The sequence below is a fragment of the Schistocerca piceifrons genome, chromosome 1 (assembly GCF_021461385.2).
Source record: "Schistocerca piceifrons isolate TAMUIC-IGC-003096 chromosome 1, iqSchPice1.1, whole genome shotgun sequence".
Classification (NCBI taxonomy): Eukaryota; Metazoa; Arthropoda; class Insecta; order Orthoptera; family Acrididae; genus Schistocerca; species Schistocerca piceifrons.
In genome coordinates, this window is record NC_060138.1 from 965,500,313 (window position 1) to 965,525,216 (window position 24,904).

Here is a 24,904-nt window from a genome sequence, read left to right on the forward strand (position 1 = left end):
TACCTCCACTTCCATCAGCTGCCACCCATTCCATACCAAGAAGTCCCTTCCGTACAGCCTAGCCACCCATGGTCATCGCATCTGCAGTGACGAGCAGTTCCTCTCAAAATATACTGAGGGTCTCACTGAAGCCTTCACTGACCGTAATTATCCTTCCATCCTTGTACAAAAACAAATCTCCCATGCCTTATCTTTCCAGTCTCCCACCACCTCCCAAGGTCCCACAGTCCAGCCACAGAGGAGCACTCCCCTCGTAACTCAGTACCATCCGGGACTAGAGCAACTGAATTACATTCTCCACCAGGGTTTTGATTACCTTTCGTCGTGCCCTGAAATGAGAAATGTCCTGCCCAATATCCTTCCAACCCCTCCTACCGTGGTATTCCACCATCCATCGAACCTACACAATATACTAGTCCATCTTACACAACCCCTGCTCCCAATCCTTTACGTCATGGCTCACACCCCTGTAATAGACCTAGATGCAAGACCTGTCCCATACATCCTCCTACCACCACCTACTCCAGTCCGGTCACTAACATCACCTATCCCACCAAAGGCAGGGCTACCTGTGAAACCATTCATGTGATTTACAAGTGAAGCTGCAACCATTGTGCTGCATTCTATGGAGGCATGACAACCAAAAAGCTGTCTGTCCGCATGAACAGCCACCAACAAACTGTGGCCAAAAAACAAGTGAACCACCCTGTTGCTGAACACGCTGCCAAACATGATACCCCTCATCTCAATGACTCCTTCACAGCCTGTGCCATATGGATCCTTCCCACCAACACCAGCTTTTCTGAAATGCGCAGGTGGTAACTATCTCTGCAATATATCCTACATTCCCCTCCTGGCCTCAACCTTCGTTAGTCACTGTCCTCACCTATCCAGCCCCCTCCCTATTCCCATTCCAGCACTACATAGCCGTCATTTCACCGCCACACAGTCTTTTAATTTCGTTTTATTTCTCTCCTTTCTGCTACTTACACCCTCCCCCCTCTCCACCTTCTCTCCTGCCGTCCGTCTAAACTGCAACACTTCACCGTCTGTCACTCCCACCATACTATCCCTCCCCCTCCCTGTTCCAGCCTCCTCCTTACCCCCACGCAGTCGCCACTCCCATCACGCACTGGTGCTGCTGCTCACAGTGTTGTTTCAGTTCTCTGAGACTGCAGATGTGTGTGCAAGTTGCGTTTGCGTGAGTGTGTGCGTGTGTGTATGTGTGCCTATTGCTGACAAGGGCCTTAATGGCCAAAAGCTATAATTGTGTGAATCTTTTTGTTGTGTCTATCGCGACTCAGCATCTCCGCTATACGGTGAGTAGCAACTTTCCTTCTCTGGTATTGTTAGATATGTATCAGTGTCATATTGTCATCGTCCCAGTATGAAACAGTTAAGTTGCTTCCATTATGATTCTTCGCGCTCTGCTGAAATGGGATGCTTCTGCATTGTATCGCATGTCATATCGTACACTGTATCATCTCAGTGTGAATTGTGCCAAGTTCTTCCAACAGCTCACCAGAAAGAACTTTGCCTCGCAATCTATGAAGAGCGTTTGGATTTGCACAAATAAGGACAAGATGTTCTTTAAGAGAATCATAACTGGTGTTGACACTCGGGCCTACATCTATTATGTTGAGACCAAGGTTCAATCTTCACAATTGGTTGGGAAAGGCTCTCCAAGAGCAAGAAAAGCTCGTCAGCTCAGGTCAAATGTCAAAGCCATGCTGGTAGTTTTCTTTGCCTTTGAAGAATTAGTTCATCATGAAATCTTGCCTCAGGGACAAACTGTCAAATCGATGGCACTACAGGGATGTGTTCTTCCGAGAAAATGTGAAAAGGAAACAGCCTGAAAACTGGCAAGACAATTCATGGCTCTTGCATCACGATGACACACCCACACATACATCCCTGTTGGTGTGTGACTATTGCACAAAAAAACAAAAAACTGTGCTGCCTCATCCTCCATACTCTCGAGACCTGGGCCCTGTGGACTTTTTTTATTTCACAAGTTGAAAACCCCAATGAAAGGATGAATAATTGCAACAATAGATAAGAGATAAGAGGGCTGTTCAATAAAGAATGACAATAATTTTTTTATGGTCATAATTTCTAGTGCTAAAATTTAATGTTATGATATTCTGTTAGCTTAATGTGCAACAAACACACTGTAGTAGTTTCATTGTTGAGACTCCTGGTTCCAGGCTGTGAGAGGCAGGCAAGGTCATATATGTTCAGTGTCGCCTACCACTACAATGGAGGTAACACGCGAAAAACTATAGGCGGCTTTGAAATTCTGCTTTCATCTCAGCAAATCTTTAGCTGAGGCCCATACATTGTTACAGGAGGCCTATGGAGAGTCTGTTCTCCTCTACAGCACAGCTCGAAGGTGGTCTAAAATTTTTAAAGAGAGGAGACAATCAATTTCAAAGGAATGTGGACCCAGTGCTCTAGTTACTGCTAGTGTGAAAGAAAACATCAACACTGTTGCTGTCATTGTGAGAGAGGATCACTGAATTACCTTAAGATCACTTTCTGAAATACTGAACATTTCGTTGGGTGCCACCTACATGCACAAAATTACATGGCAGTGTTTGTGTGCAATGGGTTTCAAGACTGTTGATTACTGAACAAAAGGAAATTAGTGTGCAGATTTGCATGCAGTTGAAGTTGATGTTAGAGGAAGATCTGGAGTTTCTTTCAAATGTAATCACTACCGGTGAAACTTGGCTACGTCATTTTGATCCTAAGAGCAAACAGCAAAGCTCAGTGTGGAAATCTCCTTCATCAGCAACCCCCAAAAAAGCAAAAGTGGTTGCTTCTGCTGGGGAAGTTATGGTCATTTCATTCTTTGATACTCATGGGATGGTTTATCAGCGTGTTGTACCTGCACACACATCAGTAACTGGACAATACTACAGGGATGTCCTGAAAACATATCAGGTGCAAAAGACATTTCCATGAAGCAGGCTGGGTGCTGCACCATGATAATGTGCGGCCGCATATTGACAATGTTGTTTCTGAATATCTTGCAAAAATCAACGTGAAATGCTTCCCTCACCCTCCCTATAGTCCGGATTTAGCACCACATAAGTTTTTTCTATTCCCTAACATGAAGAAATATCTTTGTGGGAGGCATTATCAATCACCAGAAGCTTTGGTGAAGGCTGCTGAGACGATTTTGAAGCACCTCACCAAAAATGGTTTCCAGCATGTATCTGAAGACTTGCAGAAACGCTGGGACAAGTGCATCACATTCATGGGAGACTACTTCGAGAAGGACCATCAAAATTATGAGGATGAGTAAAGGTATGTTGTTAAAAAAAAATTATGATCATTCTTTATTGAACAGCCCTCGTAAAAGAAAATTCGCAGATGGCGCTTCACATGATCCAGCAGAGGGTATACGAAGACTTCTTCTGGAAGTGAAAATCTCATTGCAAGTCGTGTATCAATTGTTGTTGTTGTTGTTGTTGTTGTGGTCTTCAGTCCTGTGACTGGTTTGATGCAGCTCCCCATGCTACTCTATCCTGTGCAAGCTTCTTCATCTCCCAGTACCTACTGCATCCTAAATCCTTCTGAATCTGCTTAGTGTATTCATCTCTTGGTCTCCCTCTACGATTTTTACCCTCCACACTGCCCTCCAGTACTAAATTGGTGATCCCTTGATGCCTCAGAACATGTCCTACCAACCGATCCCTTCTTCTAGTCAAGTTGTGCCACAAACTCCTCTTCTACCCAATTCTATTCAATACCTCCTCATTAGTTATGTGATCTACCCATCTAATCTTCAGCATTCTTCTGTAGCACCACCTTTCGAAAGCTTCTATTCTCTTCTTGTCCAAACTATTTATTGTCCATGTTTTACTTCCATACATGGCTACGCTCCATACAAATACTTTCAGAAATGTCTTCCTGGCACTTAAATCAATACTTGATGTTAACAAATTTCTCTTCTTCAGAAATGCTTTCCTTGCCATTGCCAGTCTACATTTTATATCCTCTCTACTTCGACCATCATCAGTTATTTTGCTCCCCAAATAGCAAAACTCCTTTACTACTCTAAGTGTCTCATTTCCTAATCTAATTCCCTCAGCATCACGTGACTTAATTCGACTACATTCCATTATCCTAGTTTTGCTTTTGTTGACGTTCATCTTATACCTTCCTTTCAAGACACTGTCCATTCCGTTCAATTGCTCTTCCAAGTCCTTTGCTGTCTCTGACAGAATTACAATGTCATCAGTGAACCTCAAAGTTTTTATATCTTCTCCATGGATTTTAATGCCTACTCTGAACTTTTTGTTTGTTTCCTTTACTGCTTGCTCAATATACAGATTGAATAGCAACGGGGAGAGGCTACAACCCTGTCTCACTCCCTTCCCAACCACTGCTACCCTTTCATGTCCTCGACTCTTATGACTGCCATTTGGTTTCTGTACAAATTGTAAATAGCCTTTTGCTCCCTGTATTTTACCCCTGCCAACTTCAGAATTTGAAAGAGAGTATTCCAGTCAACATTGTCAAAAGCTTTCTCTAAGTCTACAAATGCTAGAAATGTAGGTTTGCCTTTCCTTAATCTTTCTTCTAAGATAAGTCGTAGGGTCAGTATTGCCTCACGTGTTCCAACGTTTCTACGGAATCCAAACTGATCTTCCCCGAGGTCGGCTTCTACCAGTTTTTCCATTCGTCTGTGAAGAATTCGCGTTAGTATTTTGCAGCTGTGACTTATTAAACTGATAGTTCGGTAATTTTCACATCTGTCAACACCTGCTTTCTTTGGGATTGGAATTATTATATTCTTCTTGAAGTCTGAGGGTATTTCGCCTGTCTCATACATCTTGCTCACCAGATGGTAGAGTTTTGTCAGGACTGGCTCTCCCAAGGCTGTCAGTAGTTCTAATGGAATGTTGTCTACTCCCGGGGCCTTGTTTCGACTTAGGTCTTTCAGCGCTCTGTCAAACTCTTCACGCAGTATCATATCTCCTATTTCATCTTCATCTACATTCTCTTCCATTTCTATAATATTGTCCTCAAGAACATCGCCCTTGTATAGACCCTCTATATACCCCTTCCACCATTCAGCTTTCCCTTCTTTGCTTAGAACTGGGTTTCCATCTGAGCTCTTGATATTCATGCAAGTCGTTTTCTTTTCTCCAAAGGTCTCTGTAATTTTCCTGCAGGCAGTATCTATCTTACCCCTCGTGAGATAAGCCTCTACATCCTTACATTTGTCCTCTAGCCATCCCTGCTTAGCCATTTTGCACTTCCTGTCGATCTCATTTTTGAGATGTTTGTATTCCTTTTCGCCTGCTTCATTTACTGCATTTTTGTATTTTCTCCTTTCATCAATTAAATAAATCCGTTATTGGATTGATCGCTATGGCGAAGAGAGCGACGCTCAAAACTGAGCCCTATGGCACCCCATTCTCCTGGCAAAAGGCGTCGGGCAGGACAGAACCCACATGTACCCTGAACTTTCGATCTATTAAAAATGCACGAATAAAAAGAGGGAGACGACCGCGAAGACCCCATGTATGCAAGGTGGGGAGAATGCTCGCCCTCCAACAGGCGTCGTAAGCGTTCTTCAAATCAAAGAACACAGCTACTGTCTGGCACTTCCACAAGAAGTTATTCATAATGAGGGTCAACAAGGTAACCAGATGGTCAACAGCAGAGCAGCACCTACGAAATCCACATTGTACATTCATAAGTAGGCGTCGAGATTCGAGCAGACAAACCAAACGAGAGTTAACCATTCGTTCCATTACCCTACAGACACAGCTGGTAAGGGAAATGGGTCGATAACTGGAAGGCAAGTGCTTCTCCTTCCCCGGCTTAGGAATCGGGACAACAATAGATTTGCGCCAGCATGTGGGAATGTGACCCTCAATCCAGATGCGATTATAAGTACGAAGAAGAAAACCTTTACCCGCAGGAGAAAGGTTCTTCAGCATCTGAATATGAATAGAATCAGGCCCCGGAGCAGAGGACTGCGACCGGGCAAGTGCACTTTCAAGTTCCCGCATGGTGAATGAGGCATTATAACTTTCATGATTCGAGGAGCGGAATTTAAGTGGCCTTACCTCCTCTGTCTGTTTTCAGGGGAGGTAATGAGGGGACCTCGAAACCACTGCGAAAAATTGGCCAAAGGCATTGGAGACATCCTCAGGGGCCACTAGGACGTCATTCGCGACCGTCAAGCCAGAAACTGGTGAGTGGACCTTAGTGCCCGATAGCCGGCGCAGGCTACCCCAGACAACAGAAGAAGGAGTAAAACTGTTGAAGGAGCTCATGAAAGTAGCCCAGCTGGCTTTCTTGCTTCCTTTAATAACATGACGACACTGCACACGTAATCGTTTATAATTAATACAATTCGCCACAGTAGGGTGGCGTTTAAAGGTGTGTAAAGCACGTTGACGAGCACGTATCGCTTCTCTACATGCTGTGGTCCACCAGGGGACCAGTACGCGACGTGGAGAAGAAGTAGTATGAGGAATGGAATATTCAGCAACAGTGAGAATGACTTCCGTGAGGTGTGCGACCTGACTATCACAGCTTGCGAAGTTTTGATCCTGAAATGTCGCCCTGGAAGAGAAGAGCTCCCAGTCTGCTTTGGAGATGTTCCAACTAGTTGAGCATGGAGATGGGGTATGATACAGCAGATGGATAACACAAGGGAAGTGGTCACTCGAATATGTATCAGAAAGAGTGTACCACTCAAACCGACGTGCAAGGTGGGTAGTACATAAGAGAGGTCTAAATGGGAACAGGTGTGAGTTGTGTCCGAAAGAAAAGTAGGGGCGCCAGTATTGAGGCAGACAAGACTGAGGTGGTTGAAAAGGTCTGCTAACAGGGAGCCTCTTGGGCAGGATGCTGGAGAGCCCCAAAGGGGATGGTGGGCATTGAAGTATCCAGTCAACAAAAATGGTGTAGGTAGCTGAGCAATAATTTGCATCATGTCTGCCCTAGTAACGGCAGATGACGATGGAGTGTAAACAGTACAAATGGAAAATGTGAAAGTGGGGAGAGTAATTCGGACGGCAACTGCCTGCAGATCGGTGTGCAATGTAATGGGATCGTAGTAGGTATCATCCCGGACCAGCAACATAACCCCTCCATGAGCCAGAATACCTGCCACAGGAGGTAGGTCAAAATGCACAGAGGTATAGTGTGCCAAGTCGATACGATTGCATGGACGTAGCTTCGTTTCCTGGAGAGCTACTACGAGCGGACAGTGCAAGTGTAGCAGCAACTTTAAGTCCTCTCGATTGGAGCGAATGGTGCGAATATTCCAATGAAGAAGTGTCATCGTGAGAAGAAAAAAAAAAAAAAAAAAAAAAAAAGGAGAAGCAAGAAGGGGTCACCTCGAAGGCCGCTGGGGGCCTGGCTTCGAACGAGCACTGCTGCCGCTATTAATAGGTGGAGAGTCATCGTCCATTTTTTCAATAGGTTCATCGGCCACCATGTTAAGATGGTCGGGAGGGGGAGCTTCCTCCGCTGGTAAACAGCCAGATGTTCGGCTACCAGCGGTGCGGCCACGCGAAATGGATGACGGCCTGGGGCGGCAACCACTGGGTGGCGCAGGAGAAGAAACGCGCCATGGTGGAGAAGAAACGCGCCGTGGTGGAGAAGAACTTTTCTTCCTATGAGCCTTCTTGGAAGGTCATTTAGTCGAAGTACTGGTCGATGGTTGGGATTGCGGGGTACGTAAGAAGTCTTCATGGGACAGTTCCTTCTTGAAGGCCTGTGCATCTGACTTCTGGGTCTTAAGTCTTGGCAGAAGCTGATGAAGGTGCTTGTGTCGTAAGGGTGATGGAGGAAGAGGAGACACTGGCCGGGCGATCTTAGCACTGGCCGAATGGACGACCATAGCGCTAAAGGTCAGATCGCATGTCTGCATCGATACCTCCCTGGCCGAGGAGAGGCGAGGACGATACTGTATTTCCCCGCTGGGAGCAGCGTGGGCTTCCTACTAGCAAGAAGCTTGCAAGCAGCCAAGCTGGACACTTTCTATTTGACACAAATTTCCTGTATACAGCGTTCATCCTTGTAGATGGGACAGTCGCGACAGGACGCTGCATGGTCACCCTGACAGTTCACGCAACAAGGAGATGGAGGTGGACTATCACCCTCATGGGCGTCCCTGCCACAAGTGATGCATTTAGCCGCATTAGAACAAGACTGGCGGGTGTGGTTAAAATGCTAACACTGGTAGCAGCGCGTAGGTGTCGGGACATAGGGGCGAACAGAAATAACCTCATAGCTCACTTTGATGTGTGATGGCAGCTGAACACTATCAAAGGTCAAGAAAAGTGTCCGGGTCGGTACAAGGTCATTGTCGACCTTTTTCATGACCCTGTGGACAGCCGTCACGCCCTGCTCAGCGAGGAAACACTGAATCTCCTCGTCAGTCAATCCGTTGAGTGATCTAGTAGATACCACACCACACGACGAATTCAAAGTGCGGTGAGCCTCCACCCTGACAGGGAACGTATACAGGAGTGTGGCCCAAAGGAGTGTCTGTGCCTGAAAGGCACTCTCAGTTTCCAACAACAAGGTACCGCTACGCATCTGGTACAAGACTTGACAGGTCCAGCTATGGCATTTACACCCTTCTGAATAACAAAAGGGTTGACAGATGAAAAATCCTTTCCGTCCTCAGATCTAGAAACTACGAGGAACTTTGGGGCAGGCGGTAGTACTTTTGTCACTGGTGGCTGGTCAAGTTTCCATTTTTGGGCAGAAGTCGAGAGAGAAGAAGAAGAGAAATCCATTGCAGATGAATCCCCCATGGTTTCCAGCATCTCCGATGGCGCGCTCCTTCCTTGTGGGGACCCTCTCAGAGGGTGCCCCCACCTTAGGTGAATGTTTACACCTCAGGTTCAAATGGTACAAATGGCTCTGAGGACTATGGGACTTAATATCTGAGGTCAGCAGTCCCCTAGAACTTAGAACTACTTAAACCTAACTAACCTAAGAACATCATACACATCCATGCCCGAGGCAGGATTCGAACCTGCGACCGTAGCAGTCGCTCAGTTCCAGACCGGAGCACCTAGAACCGCTCGGCCAAAACGGCCGGCTACACCTCAGGTCATACCTCCCAAGTAACGGATGGAGGGACCAATCGGCACGGTCGGAAGGTGTCAGCTCGGGCAATCACCCCTCCCCGGGCCTGGCCTTTACCAGGGGGTATGCACGGGCCGTCCACCCAGGCCGGGGAATTACGCTTTACCCCGTCACTGGTTACGCGTGCAAACGCGTGAGTCGGCCTTCAGGAACGCACAGGGAGGAAAGAAGAACAGGAAAAAAAAGGGGAGAGAAAGGACAGACTGTCTTAAACGCCGAGGTGGAGACCATAGGGTGGACAAGAAGGCAAGGAGAAGAAGGCAAGGTAAAAGGTAAGGAAGACAGTGAGAGAAGGAGAAGGACAAAGAAAGGAAACAAACAAAGGAAGGAAGAAAACAGGATAAGCGAAAAACCAAAATGACCACAAATTTAAGTCGTTGAACCGTCCGTCTCCGGACGCAGGCACAAACTACCCCCTTGAGGGGGAGGAACTCCTTTTAGTCGCAGGAATACCTTGGGCCTGTTCTTACCCTGGACCCGCAGGGGGTATCACCCCTGGTTGTTGGGCTGTATGATGAGCAACAGTCATGTTGGTATCCCACTGCTATCAGGGGTGTCTCCAGACATGTCTTTGGCTTGGAATCTCATTGATTGAAGCAGAACTCTCTTAAGCAGTGAGTCACATTTCGAACTGATGCTCAATGACCAGCGAAGACATGTCTGGTGATGCCGTGACCAGCGGCGGGATAACAACCTGACTGTTGCCCACTATACAGTTCGAAAACCAGGAGCGGTGGTCACGTGTGCCATTTCTTTTAATAGCAGGATTCCTTTAATTGTCATTCAAGGCACCCTTACAGCATGGTGGTATGTCAACAAAATTCTATGCCATGTTTTGTTGCCCCTCATAGAAAGCCATTCTGGGATTACATTTCAGCAAGATAAAGCCCACCTGCAAATGGTGGGAGTTCCTGCAACTTGCCAAACCCTACCTTGGCCAGCAAGTTTGCCAAACCTCTCCCCAGTTGAGAATGCTTGGAGCACTATGGACAGAGCTCTACAATCATCTCAGGATTTTGATGATCTAATGCTCCAAGTGGACAGAATTTGGCACGATGTCCCTCAGGAGGCATGCCGAATAACTTCTTGCATAAGGGCCAGACAAGGACCCAACAAGTGATTGACTTCTTCAATTTATGAAGCTTTTTCTCTTGAATACATCATCCAATTTTCCCATTAACTGTAATCATTTGGTCGTCTGTACAGGTACATCACATCTACCAATTTCCTTCCTATTCATAGAATGCCTTCATGGCATGTCTTTTTGAGAGTGTACATATACAAATCCTCTCCTATGTCGCAACTTTAAAATGGCTTGATACTAACAAAAGAAAAGAAACCAAATATCAACACACTACAATAACAAGACATTCTTGTCAAACTATTATATTACGCAGCCGAAAGAGCAAAAGAGGGATGTTTAGAGGTTCGTATGGTTATAGATGAATATATATTACACTAAAAAGTAAAATTAAATATGAACCAGCCACAGTACAGAAGACACGTTGAGCAGCAATAAAAAACAATCCCCCCCCCCCCCCCCCCCGTTAGATGTGTTGTAACTTAATTATTAATATAAGTCATTCAAAAGTCCAAGAAAGAATAAACACAGCTGTTTATCTGTCTTCATGTCTCTCACACACTTACAATATGGTAGGTACGGTATGAACATAAAACAACTAATACTCTGATTAGCAAAAGAATGACACTTTTGCTATTTATTTTCATACAGTTGAAATGAATACGAAGTTCAAGAAGTCAGATGGCCGAGAGAGAAAACTTACAGTCCACAAAATGCCATCATCACAGCATTTTTCTAAATCCATAACTACACTGCTATACTTGCAAACAGTGCTAGCTGATTAAGTGCTAATTAAATTTGAAAACTTCACATGCTTTACACAGAACGCTGGTAGTATTTATGTAAGGCAAATTGCTAAAGCTTTGATTTTAAGTTATGACTGTGCAAAATGTACTTGTATACTTTACACTTAAGAATTTTCAGATTATCAGCTAAATCTAAATCTTGATAAGTGGAAGAGACACAAGCATTTCCTCATTTTAACTTCCATTATTTGTTATATTTTTGATTGTCATTCTCACTTGATATTTTGTAACTCTCAGGAGCCTATTAACACACGTATTAATACATAATTTCATCTCAGTCTCTCATACGTTAGCTTAGCAGAAGTTATTTATGATTTTATTCTTTTAATGACATTCGTTGATAAAAATTCAATTACTGAATTACACATTCCAAGGTCACCTGTCTTTTATGAGGGTTGTTCAAATCCACGGATAAGTTGTAGACAGTCACTGAGAGCACCAGCTCTACTGGAACTGTGTTTGCATTATTTTTATACACTGAAGAGGCAAAGAAACTGGTACACCTGCCTAATATCATGTAGGGCCCCCACGAGCACACAGAGTGCCGTAATGTGACGTGGCATGGACTCGATTAATGTCTGAAGTAGTGCTGGAGGGAAGTGTAGATCTCTTCTGATCAGCATGTTGTGAGGGACCCCAGGTATGCCCAATAATATTTGCGTCTGGGGAGTCTGGTGACCAGTGGAAGTGTTTAAACTTAGAATAGTGTTCCTGGAGCCACTCTGTAGCAATTATGCATGTAAGGTGTGTCTCACTGTCCTGCTGGAATGGCCCAAGTCCATCAGAATGCACAATGGACATGAATGGATGCAGATGATCAGACAGGATGCTTACATATAAGTGTCACCTGTCAGAGTCATATCTAGATGTATCAGGGGTCCCATATTACTCCAATTGCATATGCCCCACAACACTCCAGAGCCTCCAAAAGCCTGAACAGTCACCAGGTGACATGCAGGGTCCATGGATTCATGAAGTTGTCTCCACATCCATACATGTCCATCTACTTAGTACAATTTGAAATGAGACTCATCTGACCAGACAACAAGTTTCCAGTCATCAACAGTCCAATGTCGGTGTTGAAGGGCCCAGGCAAGGCTAAAGCTTTGTGTTGTGTAGTCATCAAGGGCACACGAGTAGGCCTTTGGCCCAAAAGCCAATATTGATATTGTTTCGTTGAATGGTTCACATGCTAACACTTGTTGGTGGCCCAGCACTGAAATCTGCAGCAATCTGAGGAAGGGTTGCACTTCTCTCATGTTGGGCGATTCTCTTCAGTCATTGTTATTCCAGTTCTTGCAGGATCTTTACCGGCTGCAGTGATGTCAGAGATTTGATGTTTTACCGGATTCCTGATATTCACAGTACACTCGTAAAATGATCATACTGGAAAATCCCCACTTCATCGCTACCTCGGAGATGCTGTGTCCCATCATTCGTGCGTCAACTATAACACCATGTTCAAACTCACTTAAATCTCGATAACCTACCATTGTAGCAGCAGTAACCGATCGCAACAGTAACTGACCACAGCACCGTATTCTGCCAATTTAAACATCTCTGTATTTGAATACACATGCCTATAGAAGTTTCTTTGGTGCTTCAGTATTTTTTTTAAATTTTCATTTATAAAATAAAAATGATAAATGTGGCAATTATCCAATCACAGGCCCAATTTATTAATAATAAATGGATTTAAAAAGTTATGAAAGCACTTACTACCCAATAGAGCTGGATTTTCAGTGATCTGGCTATCTCAGACATTGAGAAAAACGAGACTCTCACCAGCAAGTTTTTCTCGTTTTAACAGAGCAATTTGACTGACTGCCACAATTATTTATTCAATCTTTCCTACAAATTTCTTGAAACTTCTGTTTTAAGATCTCATACTCCTGACAAATATCAAAGCTGCAGCTTCAGTGAGCAACTACAGCAGTTTTACGAAAGATATACTAGATGAGTACTACATCAAATAACTAGCTCTAACAATCACATTTTATTTTATACTGAAATATATTAATTTTATGTATAATTAACAAAAACTTTCCCTTCCACATGAAAAATGTTGTGGTCTAGGAGCCCTGTTTATAACACAACCACCACGAATGAAATTACAGCAAATGTATTTCATAGTAATTATTGTGTTCCATTAATTACTCACTACTGACACATACAGAACACCCTGTTATTTTAGCAGAGTATGAATTATCAGATTTTTATATGATGTTTTTGTAAGTCCATTTATCTCAAGCGAGAAACAATGAGGGATCAATGACTTGAATTATTACATATAAAAATCACATTTTATATTTACCTTGTTTTCCTTGTATCTGCTAAGGTCACAAATACAATATTCTTTGAATAATTTGTCATAATATTTCTTAGCTAATTGGGCTTCCCAGGAATCTGGAATATCATCATCATCCCACAGAAACCGATGATTCTCCCGGATAACATCACTGTCACATTTATCTCGAGACCTATATTTTTTAATTGATAATAAAGCAGACATAATAAAATAGCTTGGCTTACATTTTATTTTAGTCTAAAACAGTGCAAACAAGTATTAATACAATTACAAAGTAACTTCAGAATGTTTTCATTAAGATTTAAGATATGTTAACTTTACTATGGACACTCCTACCTGTCTCTTCTTAACAGTGATGTGCTGCCCTTGCGGCTTAACAAATATTCATTGATGAGCTTCTTGTGGAGATCATATGGATTTAATGATGCCAGTGATGATTTAATATACATCAGTGATCTCTTACGTTGTGGCATGCAATCCATCACGGCTGTGCAGACAGACACAAAGTATTAAAAGTCTGCTTACAACAGTTATTGCTGAATAATGATGTGATGAGCTATTAAAAATGACTTTATTCCAACAATTACTGGCAACATATTGTCTAGAAACAAAGCAGAATTGATTCCCAATGCAACTTGTCCAGCTAAGATGAAAGAGAGGGAGAGAGAGAGAGAGAGAGAGAGAGAGAAAGAGAGAGAGAGAGAGAGAGAGAGAGAGAGGGTTGGGTTGGGGTGGGGTGGGGGGAGTGTGTCTACGAAGAGACCCCACATGAATAAAATCTTTTTACTGTTGTTAGTAAAAGATTTTTTATTTTTTACATTGATTTGGTTTTGTAAATGCTCAGTCAGTTACATGTTGCAAGCGTTGGTGAGAACACAATTTATACATTTTACTGTCTGTGTGATGGAGATGTCATTATAGATGGAGAACAAGCCTTGGATTGAACATGAACATTGATGGGGTAGAAAACAGAATGTAACTTCGTTTAAGGAACCATCCCAACATTTCACTTAATGACTAGTGAAAACCATAAAAAAAACCTTAACCATCTTGTTTATAGAAGATGGTTCCTAACAGGTGCGAATTAGACATTATTGTCAGCTTTCCTCTGAATATCCAGTATCGTTATGTGTCCATTATATATTCATCCAGGAACCCTGTCACTTGTACAGCTAAGATTTGGATTTGTTGTTTGTCCCAGAATTTTTCAAGTCTTTCTGCCTTCCTACAAAGAGGAAGGAGTTGCTGTTTGTAATCCCAATGAAGTAATTATTCTTGAATGTATGTTTGGAAGGAGTTTAAAGACATTCCTCTTCATATTTCATGCATATGTTGGGAGTCCCCGGAATTCTAGGTCCAGCAGCATTGTATTATGCGAGGTTGGATTTCCTGTTTTGAGTAGTGTCAGATAATATGAGTTATTCTTACATACATTAACTGATTTAAAAATAAATAAATAAATAAATGCAATACCCAGAAAGGGAGGAGGAAACAAAGTGAAACTTAATGGGTTGAAATGGTGTGTGATGTGTAGTCAGTTTTACAAGGAGCTTGGCAGTATGAGCCCACTTATCAGTATGACATTTCACCCCCTCTCGCCTGGATGCATGCACAGATTCAGTTGGGAAAGGTGTCGTAGAGCTGCTGTATCCTCTCCTGAGACAAGTTGGCCGACAACTGTAGTAACTGGTGCTTGACATCCTGAATACTGGCACTGGGATGCAGTTGACATCCAAATTGGTCTCACACATTCTATTGGGGACAGGTATGAGGATTTTGTTGGCCACGGGACTACCTCAGCATCATGAAGACAGTTTATAGAGACACTTGCTATGTGTGGATGCGCATTGTTGTCTTGAAAAATGGCACCACAATACCTCCAAATGAATGATGATAAATGAGGATGCTGTATGTCTGCGACATACCATTGTGCCATTTGAGTTCTCTCAGTTACTGCTACTGCCACCTGAAGTCACACTCGATGGCTTTCCGCACCTTGTCGCAGAGTAACACTGCTGTGGCTCTCCAAAGTATTGGAAGAATGTGGGCTTTTCCACTGTAATGATCATAATTACCAACAATGGTCAACTAAGGTGGTGCGGAACCACAATTCATTGCTGAACACAATGCTACACCATTCATCAGCAGCTCACACTTCACGGTCACATCATCACCAAATATGCAGCTATTTATGTTGTTGTGTTGACAGCACCCTCTGCATGGGGGGTTAATCCCTAGCCTGGATGCTGATAGTCTACAATCAAAGGTGCGGGGTGACACAGCAGAATGTTGCAAGGAGTTCATTGCTTAATATTAGCAGCCCACGACTGCCTGTGTGTGTGTTTGTGTGTGTGTGGGTGTGCTATCTCCGATGAAGGCCTTGTTGGCTGAAAGCTCATTTTTGACAGTTTTTTTTTCTTTTAGTTTTGTGCCTGTCTGTGACTCAACATCTCTGCTATATGGTGAGTGGCAACTACCCTTTTCATAATACTGTTATATTCTATGCTGGATTTTCCAGTGTTATATTATGAATAAAAACACATGACACTGCAATGTTCTATAATACTTATTATTATTATTTTGCAAACCAGTTTCTGGCTGTTATGCCATCATGGATATGAAGATAAATGTATGTGGCTGTAAAATTTTGTAAGATGAAAGATTTTAAACTAGTGAATTACACAGTATTTTAGTTGATTTCCTAACATGAAAATTGTTAATGTATGGCTCAGGACTAAAATGAGAGGAATTATGTCAGTGAAAATGTGATGTAAAATTATTGAACTTAGATAAAGCACATGACACATTAAACAATGTACTATATAACAAATTACAACAATTGTTCTGAGAAGAAAATAAATTGAATAACACACTGTGGCATGTTCCCAGGGAGTGGCTGAATAAAATAATTGTCTCTTTAGCAGGTCCAATATTATAAACAGGTAAGATACACAAATGAGGTCAAACGGGTAAGAGAAACAACTATCATTACATTGTTGTTGTTGTGGTCTTCAGTCATGAGACTGGTTTGATGAAGCTCTCCATGCTACTCTATCCTGTGCAAGCTTCTTCATCTCCCAGTACCTCCTGCAACCTACATCCTTCTGAATCTGCTTAGTGTATTCATCTCTTGGTCTCCCTCCACGATTTTTACCCTCCATGCTGCCCTCCAATGCTAAATTTGTGATCCCTTGATGCCTCAAAACATGTCCTACCAACCGATCCCTTCTTCTAGTCAAGTTGTGCCACAAACATCTCTTCTCCCCAATCCTACTCAATACCTCCTCATTAGTTACGTGATCTACCCACCTTATCTTCAGCATTCTTCTGTAGCACCACATTTCGAAAGCTTCTATTCTCTTCTTGTCCAAACTGGTTATCGTCCATGTTTCACTTCCATACATGGTTACACTCCATACAAATACTTTCAGAAACGACTTCCTGACTATTAAATCTATACTCGATGTTAACAAATTTCTCTTCTTCAGAAACGATTTCCTTGCCATTGCTAGTCTACATTTTATATCCTCTCTACATCGACCATCATCAGTTATTTTACTCCCTAAATAGCAAAACTCCTTTACTACTTTAAGTGTCTCATTACCTAATCTAATCCCCTCAGCATCACCCGATTTAATTTGACTACATTCCATTATCCTCGTTTTGCTTTTGTTGATGTTCATCTTATATCCTCCTTTCAAGACACTGTCCATTCCGTTCAACTGCTCTTCCAAGTCCTTTGCTGTCTCTGACAGAATTACAATGTCATCGGCGAACCTCAAAGTTTTTACTTCTTCTCTATGAATTTTAATACCTACTCCGAATTTTTCTTTTGTTTCCTTTACTGCTTGCTCAATATACAGATTGAATAACATCGGGGAGAGGCTACAACCCTGTCTCACTCCTTTCCCAACCACTGCTTCCCTTTCATGTCCCTCGACTCTTATAACTGCCATCTGGTTTCTGTACAAATTGTAAATAGCCTTTCGCTCCCTGTATTTTACCCCTGCCACCTTCAGAATTTGAAAGAGAGTATTCCAGTTAACGTTGTCAAAAGCTTTCTCTAAGTCTACAAATGCTAGAAACGTAGGTTTGCCTTTTCTTAATCTTTCTTCTAAGATAAGTCGTAAGGTTAGTATTGCCTCACGTGTTCCAACATTTCTACGGAATCCAAACTGATCTTCCCCGAGGTCCGCTTCTACTAGTTTTTCCATTCGTCTGTAAAGAATTCGCGTTAGTATTTTGCAGCTGTGACTTATTAAACTGATAGTTCGGTAATTTTCACATCTGTCAACACCTGCTTTCTTTGGGATTGGAATTATTATATTCTTCTTGAAGTCTGAGGGTATTTCGCCTGTCTCATACATCTTGCTCACCAGATGGTAGAGTTTTGTCATGACTGGCTCTCCCAAGGCCATCAGTAGTTCTAATGGAATGTTGTCTACTTCCGGGGCCTTGTTTCGACTCAGGTCTTTCAGTGCTCTGTCAAACTCTTCACGCAGTATCTTATCTCCCATTTCATCTTCATCTACATCCTCTTCCATTTCCATAATATTGTCCTCAAGTACATCGCCCCTGTATAAACCCTCTATATACTCCTTCCACCTTTCTGCCTTCCCTTCTTTGCTTAGAACTGGGTTGCCATCTGGGCTCTTGATATTCATACAAGTGGTTCTCTTCTCTCCAAAGGTCTCTTTAATTTTCCTGTTGGCAGTATCTATCTTACCTCTAATGAGACAAGCCTCTACATCCTTACATTTGTCCTCTAGCCATCCCTGCTTAGCCATTTTGCACTTCCTGTCGATCTCATTTTTGAGACATTTGTATTCCTTTTTGCCTGTTTCATTTACTGCATTTTTATATTTTCTCCTTTCATCAATTAAATTCAATATTTCTTCTGTTACCCAAGGATTTCTATTAGCCCTCGTCTTTTTACCTACTTGATCCTCTGCTGCCTTCACTACTTCATCCCTCAGACATACCCATTCTTCTTCTACTGTGTTTCTTTCCCCCATTCCTGTCAATTGTTCCCTTATGCTCTCCCTGAAACTCTCTACAACCTCTGGTTCTTTCAGTTTATCCAGGTCCCATCTCCTTAAATTCCCACCTTTTTGCAGTTTCTTCAGTTTCAATCTGCAGTTCATAACCAATATATTGTGGTCAGAATCCACATCTGCCCCTGGAAATGTCTTACAGTTTAAAACCTGGTTCCTAAATCTCTGTCTTACCATTATATAATCTATCTGATACCTTTTACTATCTCCAGGATTCTTCCAGGTATACAACCTTCTTTTATGATTCTTGAACCAGGTGTTAGCTATGATTAAGTTATGCTCTGTGCAAAATTCTACAAGGCGGCTTCCTCTTTCATTTCTTCCCCCCAATCCATATTCACCTACTATGTTTCCTTCTCTCCCTTTTCCTACTGACGAATTCCAGTCACCCATGACTATTAAATATTCGTCTCCCTTCACTACCTGAATAATTTCTTTTATCTCGTCATACATTTCATCAATTTCTTCATCATCTGCAGAGCTAGTTGGCATATAAACTTGTACTACTGTAGTGGGCATGGGCTTTGTGTCTATCTTGGCCACAATAATGCGTTCACTATGCTGTTTGTAGTAGCTAACCCGCACTCCTATTTTTTTTATTCATTATTAAACCTACTCCTGCATTACCCCTATTTGATTTTGTATTTATAACCCTGTAATCACCTGACCAAAAGTCTTGTTCCTCCTGCCACCGAACTTCACTAATTCCCACTATATCTAACTTTAACCTATCCATTTCCCTTTTTAAATTTTCTAACCTACCTGCCCGATTAAGGGATCTGACATTCCACGCTCCGATCCGTAGAACGCCAGTTTTCTTTCTCCTGATAACAACGTCCTCTTGAGTAGTCCCCGCCCGGAGATCCGAATGGGGACTATTTTACCCCCGGAATATTTTACCCAAGAGGACGCCATCATCATTTAATCATACAGTAAAGCTGCATGTCCTCGGGAAAAATTACGGCTGTAGTTTCCCCTTGCTTTCAGCCGTTCGCAGTACCAGCACAGCAAGGCCGTTTTTGTTAATGTTACAAGGCCAGATCAGTCAATCATTCAGACTGTTGCCCCTGCAACTACTGAAAAGGCTGCTGCCCCTCTTCAGGAACCACATGTTTGTCTGGCCTCTCAACAGATACCCCTCCATTGTGGTTGCACCTACGGTACGGCCATCTGTATCGCTGAGGCACGCAAGCCTCCCCACCAACGGCAAGGTCCATTGTTCATGGGGGGGTATCATTACATAAAGAACAATTTTTAACAGGGCAACTGCAACTTTAGTAACTGGTATAAAGGACTTGTGAGTAGGAGGAGAAATTTCCAACATGGTCTGGATGGGATTACAAGTGGCACTTCCAGTAAGAAGTGGCGAATGAGAGAACCGTGTCTGATCAGTACTAAGCTTAGGTAAATGGACATATGTTTATCAATTGCCATTATTTCACAGCAGTTCATCTTTGTCCCTTTAAGGATGTGATGAAAGACTTCATGTTGCACCTTGTTAACTGTGGCCTTCTTTAAGTGTGTGGTCTGCAAAAGTAGAGCCTCCTTGCCTAAGTTTCCAACTTCTATGGTATTTCTTCAAATGGGTGTATATTGCCCCGCCAGACTGACCTACATAGAATTTGCCACAATTATCAGAATTCTGCTCTTTTCCGAAACTGGAGTGCTTTCTTTACCGTTGGGCAAAAAGTGACCAATAGTAATGTGTACATAAAATGATGTTTTAAAGCCTCTGGGGATTTAAACTTTCTAACCACATTGAGAGACTTTTCCTAAACAAGGGTAAAGAAGACAAGAAACCTGTTTCTGCTTTTTTTTCATGCATTATGGGGTCCATAAAGCAGGAAAGAAGCCATTGTTTAAGTTTTTTTTAATCTATCCTAGTCAGTTTATATGTGACGATGAAGTTAACAGCCGAAAATCAGTTTGTAAAAATAATAAATATTGTAGAATATTCCACCAGTATCACATATGTTTTCATTCATAATGTATAAGATTTTATATCAGGAATTGGTGGAACAGTGAATCAATGCTACTAATAACATAATTAGAGACCTGTGTTATAACATGAGTCCACAAAACACCTAATGCTGACTTCTGTTTTGATAAACCCAGGACTTTCGACGTGAAGAGTATCAAAACTGTACTGAGAGATTTCAATTGCAGAAGCACAAGTTGAGGCTATGAAACTACAGACAAGAATGGAGATGAACTGGAAGGCTGTGTGGAAACTCTTGTAGGATCCTAAGCTGAACCAATCATTTCAAGGTGGGAAATGGCAGAAGAGCTGTAATCCAGGAAATGTTTTCATTAGTTTACAAGCAGCCGAGAAACTGAAAAACAGCATAAGCCTATAATGTGTATCGCAGTTGGAATTATTAACCCAGCAAGCTTGCTACAAACAATGTTTCAAGTACAAAAACACACGCTGGGAAAGTTTCTCAAAAGAACTGGACAAAGAAGTTGCAAAACTTAAAAGAGACTCCAAAATAATATAAGGATTTCGTAGTCCCAGTAAAAAAGGTGTCCCGAAACAAATACCTCATGGGTGCAGAATACGACAAATATCCAGTCTCAACTAAGGCTCAGTTACCTTACTCAAGATATACCGTACTTAATACAAAAACAACCCACTAGCTGAAGACACCATTCAAGCAGGTGAAGAGCTGATGACATGTATTGCAGAAGGCAGAAGGGAAAATTGGTCAAATCTTTTAGCTAATTTAGATATGGCTCAAAACAGTAGAAGGGCATGGAAACTAATTGAAATACAAGCAATGATCCTAAAAACCCGCAAGAGGAATTCACCTTAGCAACACCAAATTAAATAGCTCATCAATACCTGAGAATATTAAAAAAGAGCAGAAGTCACAAACTAAGGAACTGTCATGATAAAATGAGAAAAAGAACTCTGACTCGTATTTCACAACAGTTTGTAAGTGCCATAAAGCAAATGAAAAGTATCAGGCTGCAAGACCGGATGATATTAGAACAGAGCAGCTGAAGAATTTCAGACCAGAAACTATTAAATGTAAGGGAAAGAACCTAAAGATCCAAAGAATTTTTGTCTCATCCCATTTTTGTGTCACCTACATAAAGTCTTTGAGAGAATGATACAGACTAGGATTTTATCAAGTGTGGATGAAAACATTATTTCTGGGCAACCTGGTTTTAGACCAAAGAAATCATGCTTTAGCCAGGTCCTTATCTTAACAAACACAATAAAGATGAGTGTGAGAATAACTAGTAACCGACACAATTTTTATAAGCACCAGCACTGCCTATGACACATGAATCACAGAAGGCTTATCCAAACACTATACAGGGCGATAAAGAAATTTCAGGCTGATAAACATAATCAGAGGTACGCTCCAAAGCAGAATATTCTGTGTAATAATGCATGGTAAGAAGAGCTGCAGGAGGTACCAGAAGAACTGATTACTTCAAGAAAATGGGTGATCACCGATTCTATATCTATATGAATGACCAACCAGATCTTCCAGATGCAAGGCACTTTATCTATGTGGATGACATCTGTGATGGCCCAAGGGAGCACCTTTGAGGAAGCTAAAATCAAAATAAGCAAACATGAAAGGCTGGGAGAGTATTATGAGCAGAATCATCTCAACCACAATCCAGGAGAGACTCAAGTATGTGCTTTCACTGAAGAAACAGAGATGCTAGAAGAAAACCGAATGTTAAATGCGGAGGGTCAGAACTTTGGCACAGTGACAGCCCAAAATATCTGGGAATTGCTCTGGATCACATCCTGTGTTCTAGAAAACACTGGACAGGATTGAAACGAAAAATCTGCAGCACAAACAACATTTTGACAGGTTCTATGAGGGGAGCAAATCTCCAGCTTTTGTGGGGAGCAAATCTCCAGCTTCTCTGGTCAACTGCATTATGAATGTTTTTCTATGGGAGAGTATCAAGCACCAGTTTGGGGAGCTTCAGTCCACACCATGCATTTGAATGTGGCCTTAAACGAGACAGTCTGCTTGGTTAGAGGGTATCTTTGACCAGCCCCAGTCCCATAGTGGTACGCTTTTGCTGGCGTTAAACCCCCATCCACAATATGCAGACTGGTGGGAGAAACAGAACAAAAGAAAACCCAAGACACAGCTGCAGCACATTGTCTTAAGTCCCCTCCTAAGCAAGAGGGCTTCAGTCCAAGGGAAGAAATTAGCTGCAGTTACCACCTACCCTGCCCTACTTGGAGAAGCCCTAATAGAAACAGGATTCTCAGCTGCATAACAAATCTGATCTTATGTGGGTATGAGTAGTAAGTTACATGCAGCTGTGGGGCAGTCCAGACACTTAATCACCTACTTGCACACTAAAACACATATGAATCTTCTACTCCGGATAGTGTTTTAAATGCCACCATAAAAGGTTTCAGAATTCCGGAGAGGAAAAGTGTGATGTCTTTCCCTCAGGCACACAAAAAGTAAGTAAATAATCTCAACTTCGGAGCAGGATCACATAGCAATAACCAGTACAAGTACTAGAGTGATAATGAATATCAAGGTGAGCAGAAATAGTGAATTCAACTCAGACCACTAACTCTCCAAAGTTAAAATCTGCTCACCCACACCAATCTAAATGAAAGGTCCATACAAAATGAGTAAATACAGCATTAAACTGGATGAATATCACTCAAGATACCATTAAAAACTTCAGAGAAACAAAATTATACCATTTGGACAGAGTGCTGGCAAGGCCTCAACATGACAAATAATAAAGGTGCTCAGAAGACACTTTGTCTAGCAAAGAATAAACAAGCAGTCTGGTGGAATATGAGCATATGCTTGTGAAGAGATCTGTGCCATGGAAAAGATAGGAATGTTCTGAAAAGATGAAACACCGGTCACAATTTAAACAATATGGAAAAGAGACATCCCAGATATTTTGAAGACCAAAATGATCATCTGAAAAAGTGAAGTTGAAAGTTCTCCAGAACAAATTTATCAAAAGCAATTCCAGAGATTTCTACCACACTTTTAAGAACAAAATTCATGTGTACCAAGCCCATCAACTGTTTTCAGGGTAAAACTGAACCGATCAACCAGGGAAACTGCAAGATATTTGCCAGATATTTTCTAATCTCCTCGTGTTAGAACAGGACATGTTTCAATACAAAATCAAAGTTTGGAAGGGTTTCAAGTCAAAAGAAGAACTACAAAACTCGAAAGGACATAGACGGAAGAATATACACATCACAGTAACTGCATGAAGGCATATTTTAAAATCATGTCAACACTTCTAAAAAAGAAACCATCAAAACAGATGACATGGATATTATCAGAGTCACTCATCAGTGATTTCCAAATTGGCACCCCATGTAGTAAACCCCTATTCAGACGTCAGGGAAATTATGAAAGTCCAATTCAGAAAATGTGCAAACAGAGGTTCAGACCACTACCTGACAAGAATAAAACTACATTTAAAACCTCAAAGGTTCACAAAAAAGCACACTTTCTCAAATTTGACACTAACAGGATACACATGGAAAATTAGGGAAAAAACTCAAAACAATTGACAAGAACTTCAAAGCAAATTGGAAAAAGCACCCTTGACAGAATGAAGAATGTGAGCACGCAATCCAATATTGACAGGATGCAGGCAACAAATCAACACCAATAAAACAGAGGACAAATACAAAACATTCCTGATAGTGAGGAAAGAGACAGTGAAATTAATCACAAAGAAATGTGAAAATCACAAGGAAATGTGAAAAGGATCCCAATCTTACCCATGGTCTCCTGCAATCATCCCATCTCACATCCTGTAAAATAGTGTAAAATGTTTTAAAACTCTCAACTAAAACATAACTAATGCAACAGGAAAGCTAACATAATTGCACAGGGATTCTTGCCTGGCTGGTCACTTACCACCCCCCCCCCTCCAAAAAAAAGAGCTAGTCACCATGATAATACATTAAAAACTTCTTTCTAAAATTCTAGTGAACAAGTTGGACATTTTGCAGAATCTTAGAAGGCATACCACTTTTGTGTCATTGCCATATAAAATAGAGAGCAAGTCTGTAGGTAAGTTAGTTGCTGCCCTCTTGTCTGAATATAAAACACAATCAACTAAATGTGATGCACTGTAATGTGTAAGCCACAAGCATTATACATCAGAGAAAATTAAGTCTTGGATGTTTCTCTGAAGATCAAATCGAAAAAAATCTCTCTTAATATTACAATATTATAAATGAAAAACCTTTTCTTATCTTATTTCACTACACCAGTAACAAACACAAACTGAGGCCCCAGCAGGAAAGCTGCAAGATCCCATCTGAAGACAGACTAGTAAAAATCTGAATCCTGTTATGGTTTGAGTTAAATAAACTTTTTTAATCCATACTTGTGGCTGGGTGTTGCTAAAATTATAAACCCTAGATTGTACTACAGCCATACCTCTCAACATGTCAACTTTTGACAAGGTAGTGCTGATTACTTCTATTCCAGAATTCCTCTATGGTACAGGAGGACTTGCTGAGGAGTAAAATCTTCAA

At 41.8% G+C, this 24,904-nt stretch overlaps 1 protein-coding gene across 5 annotated transcripts in view; it reads right to left on the reverse strand.

Moving 5' to 3' along the window:
* LOC124751704 (protein FRA10AC1 homolog) overlaps window positions 1-24,904 on the reverse strand; it is a 58,816-nt gene that overhangs the window by 26,338 nt on the left and 7,574 nt on the right. For all 5 annotated transcript variants that reach the window (XM_047248994.1, XM_047249051.1, XM_047249044.1 and 2 more), the window contains exons 2-3: window positions 13,667-13,817; window positions 13,337-13,502 (exon numbers count right to left, since the gene is read on the reverse strand). In XM_047248994.1, coding sequence (XP_047104950.1) covers window positions 13,337-13,502; window positions 13,667-13,812 — 312 coding nt within the window. In that variant the 5' untranslated portion in view covers window positions 13,813-13,817. The remainder of the gene's footprint in view (window positions 1-13,336; window positions 13,503-13,666; window positions 13,818-24,904) is intronic.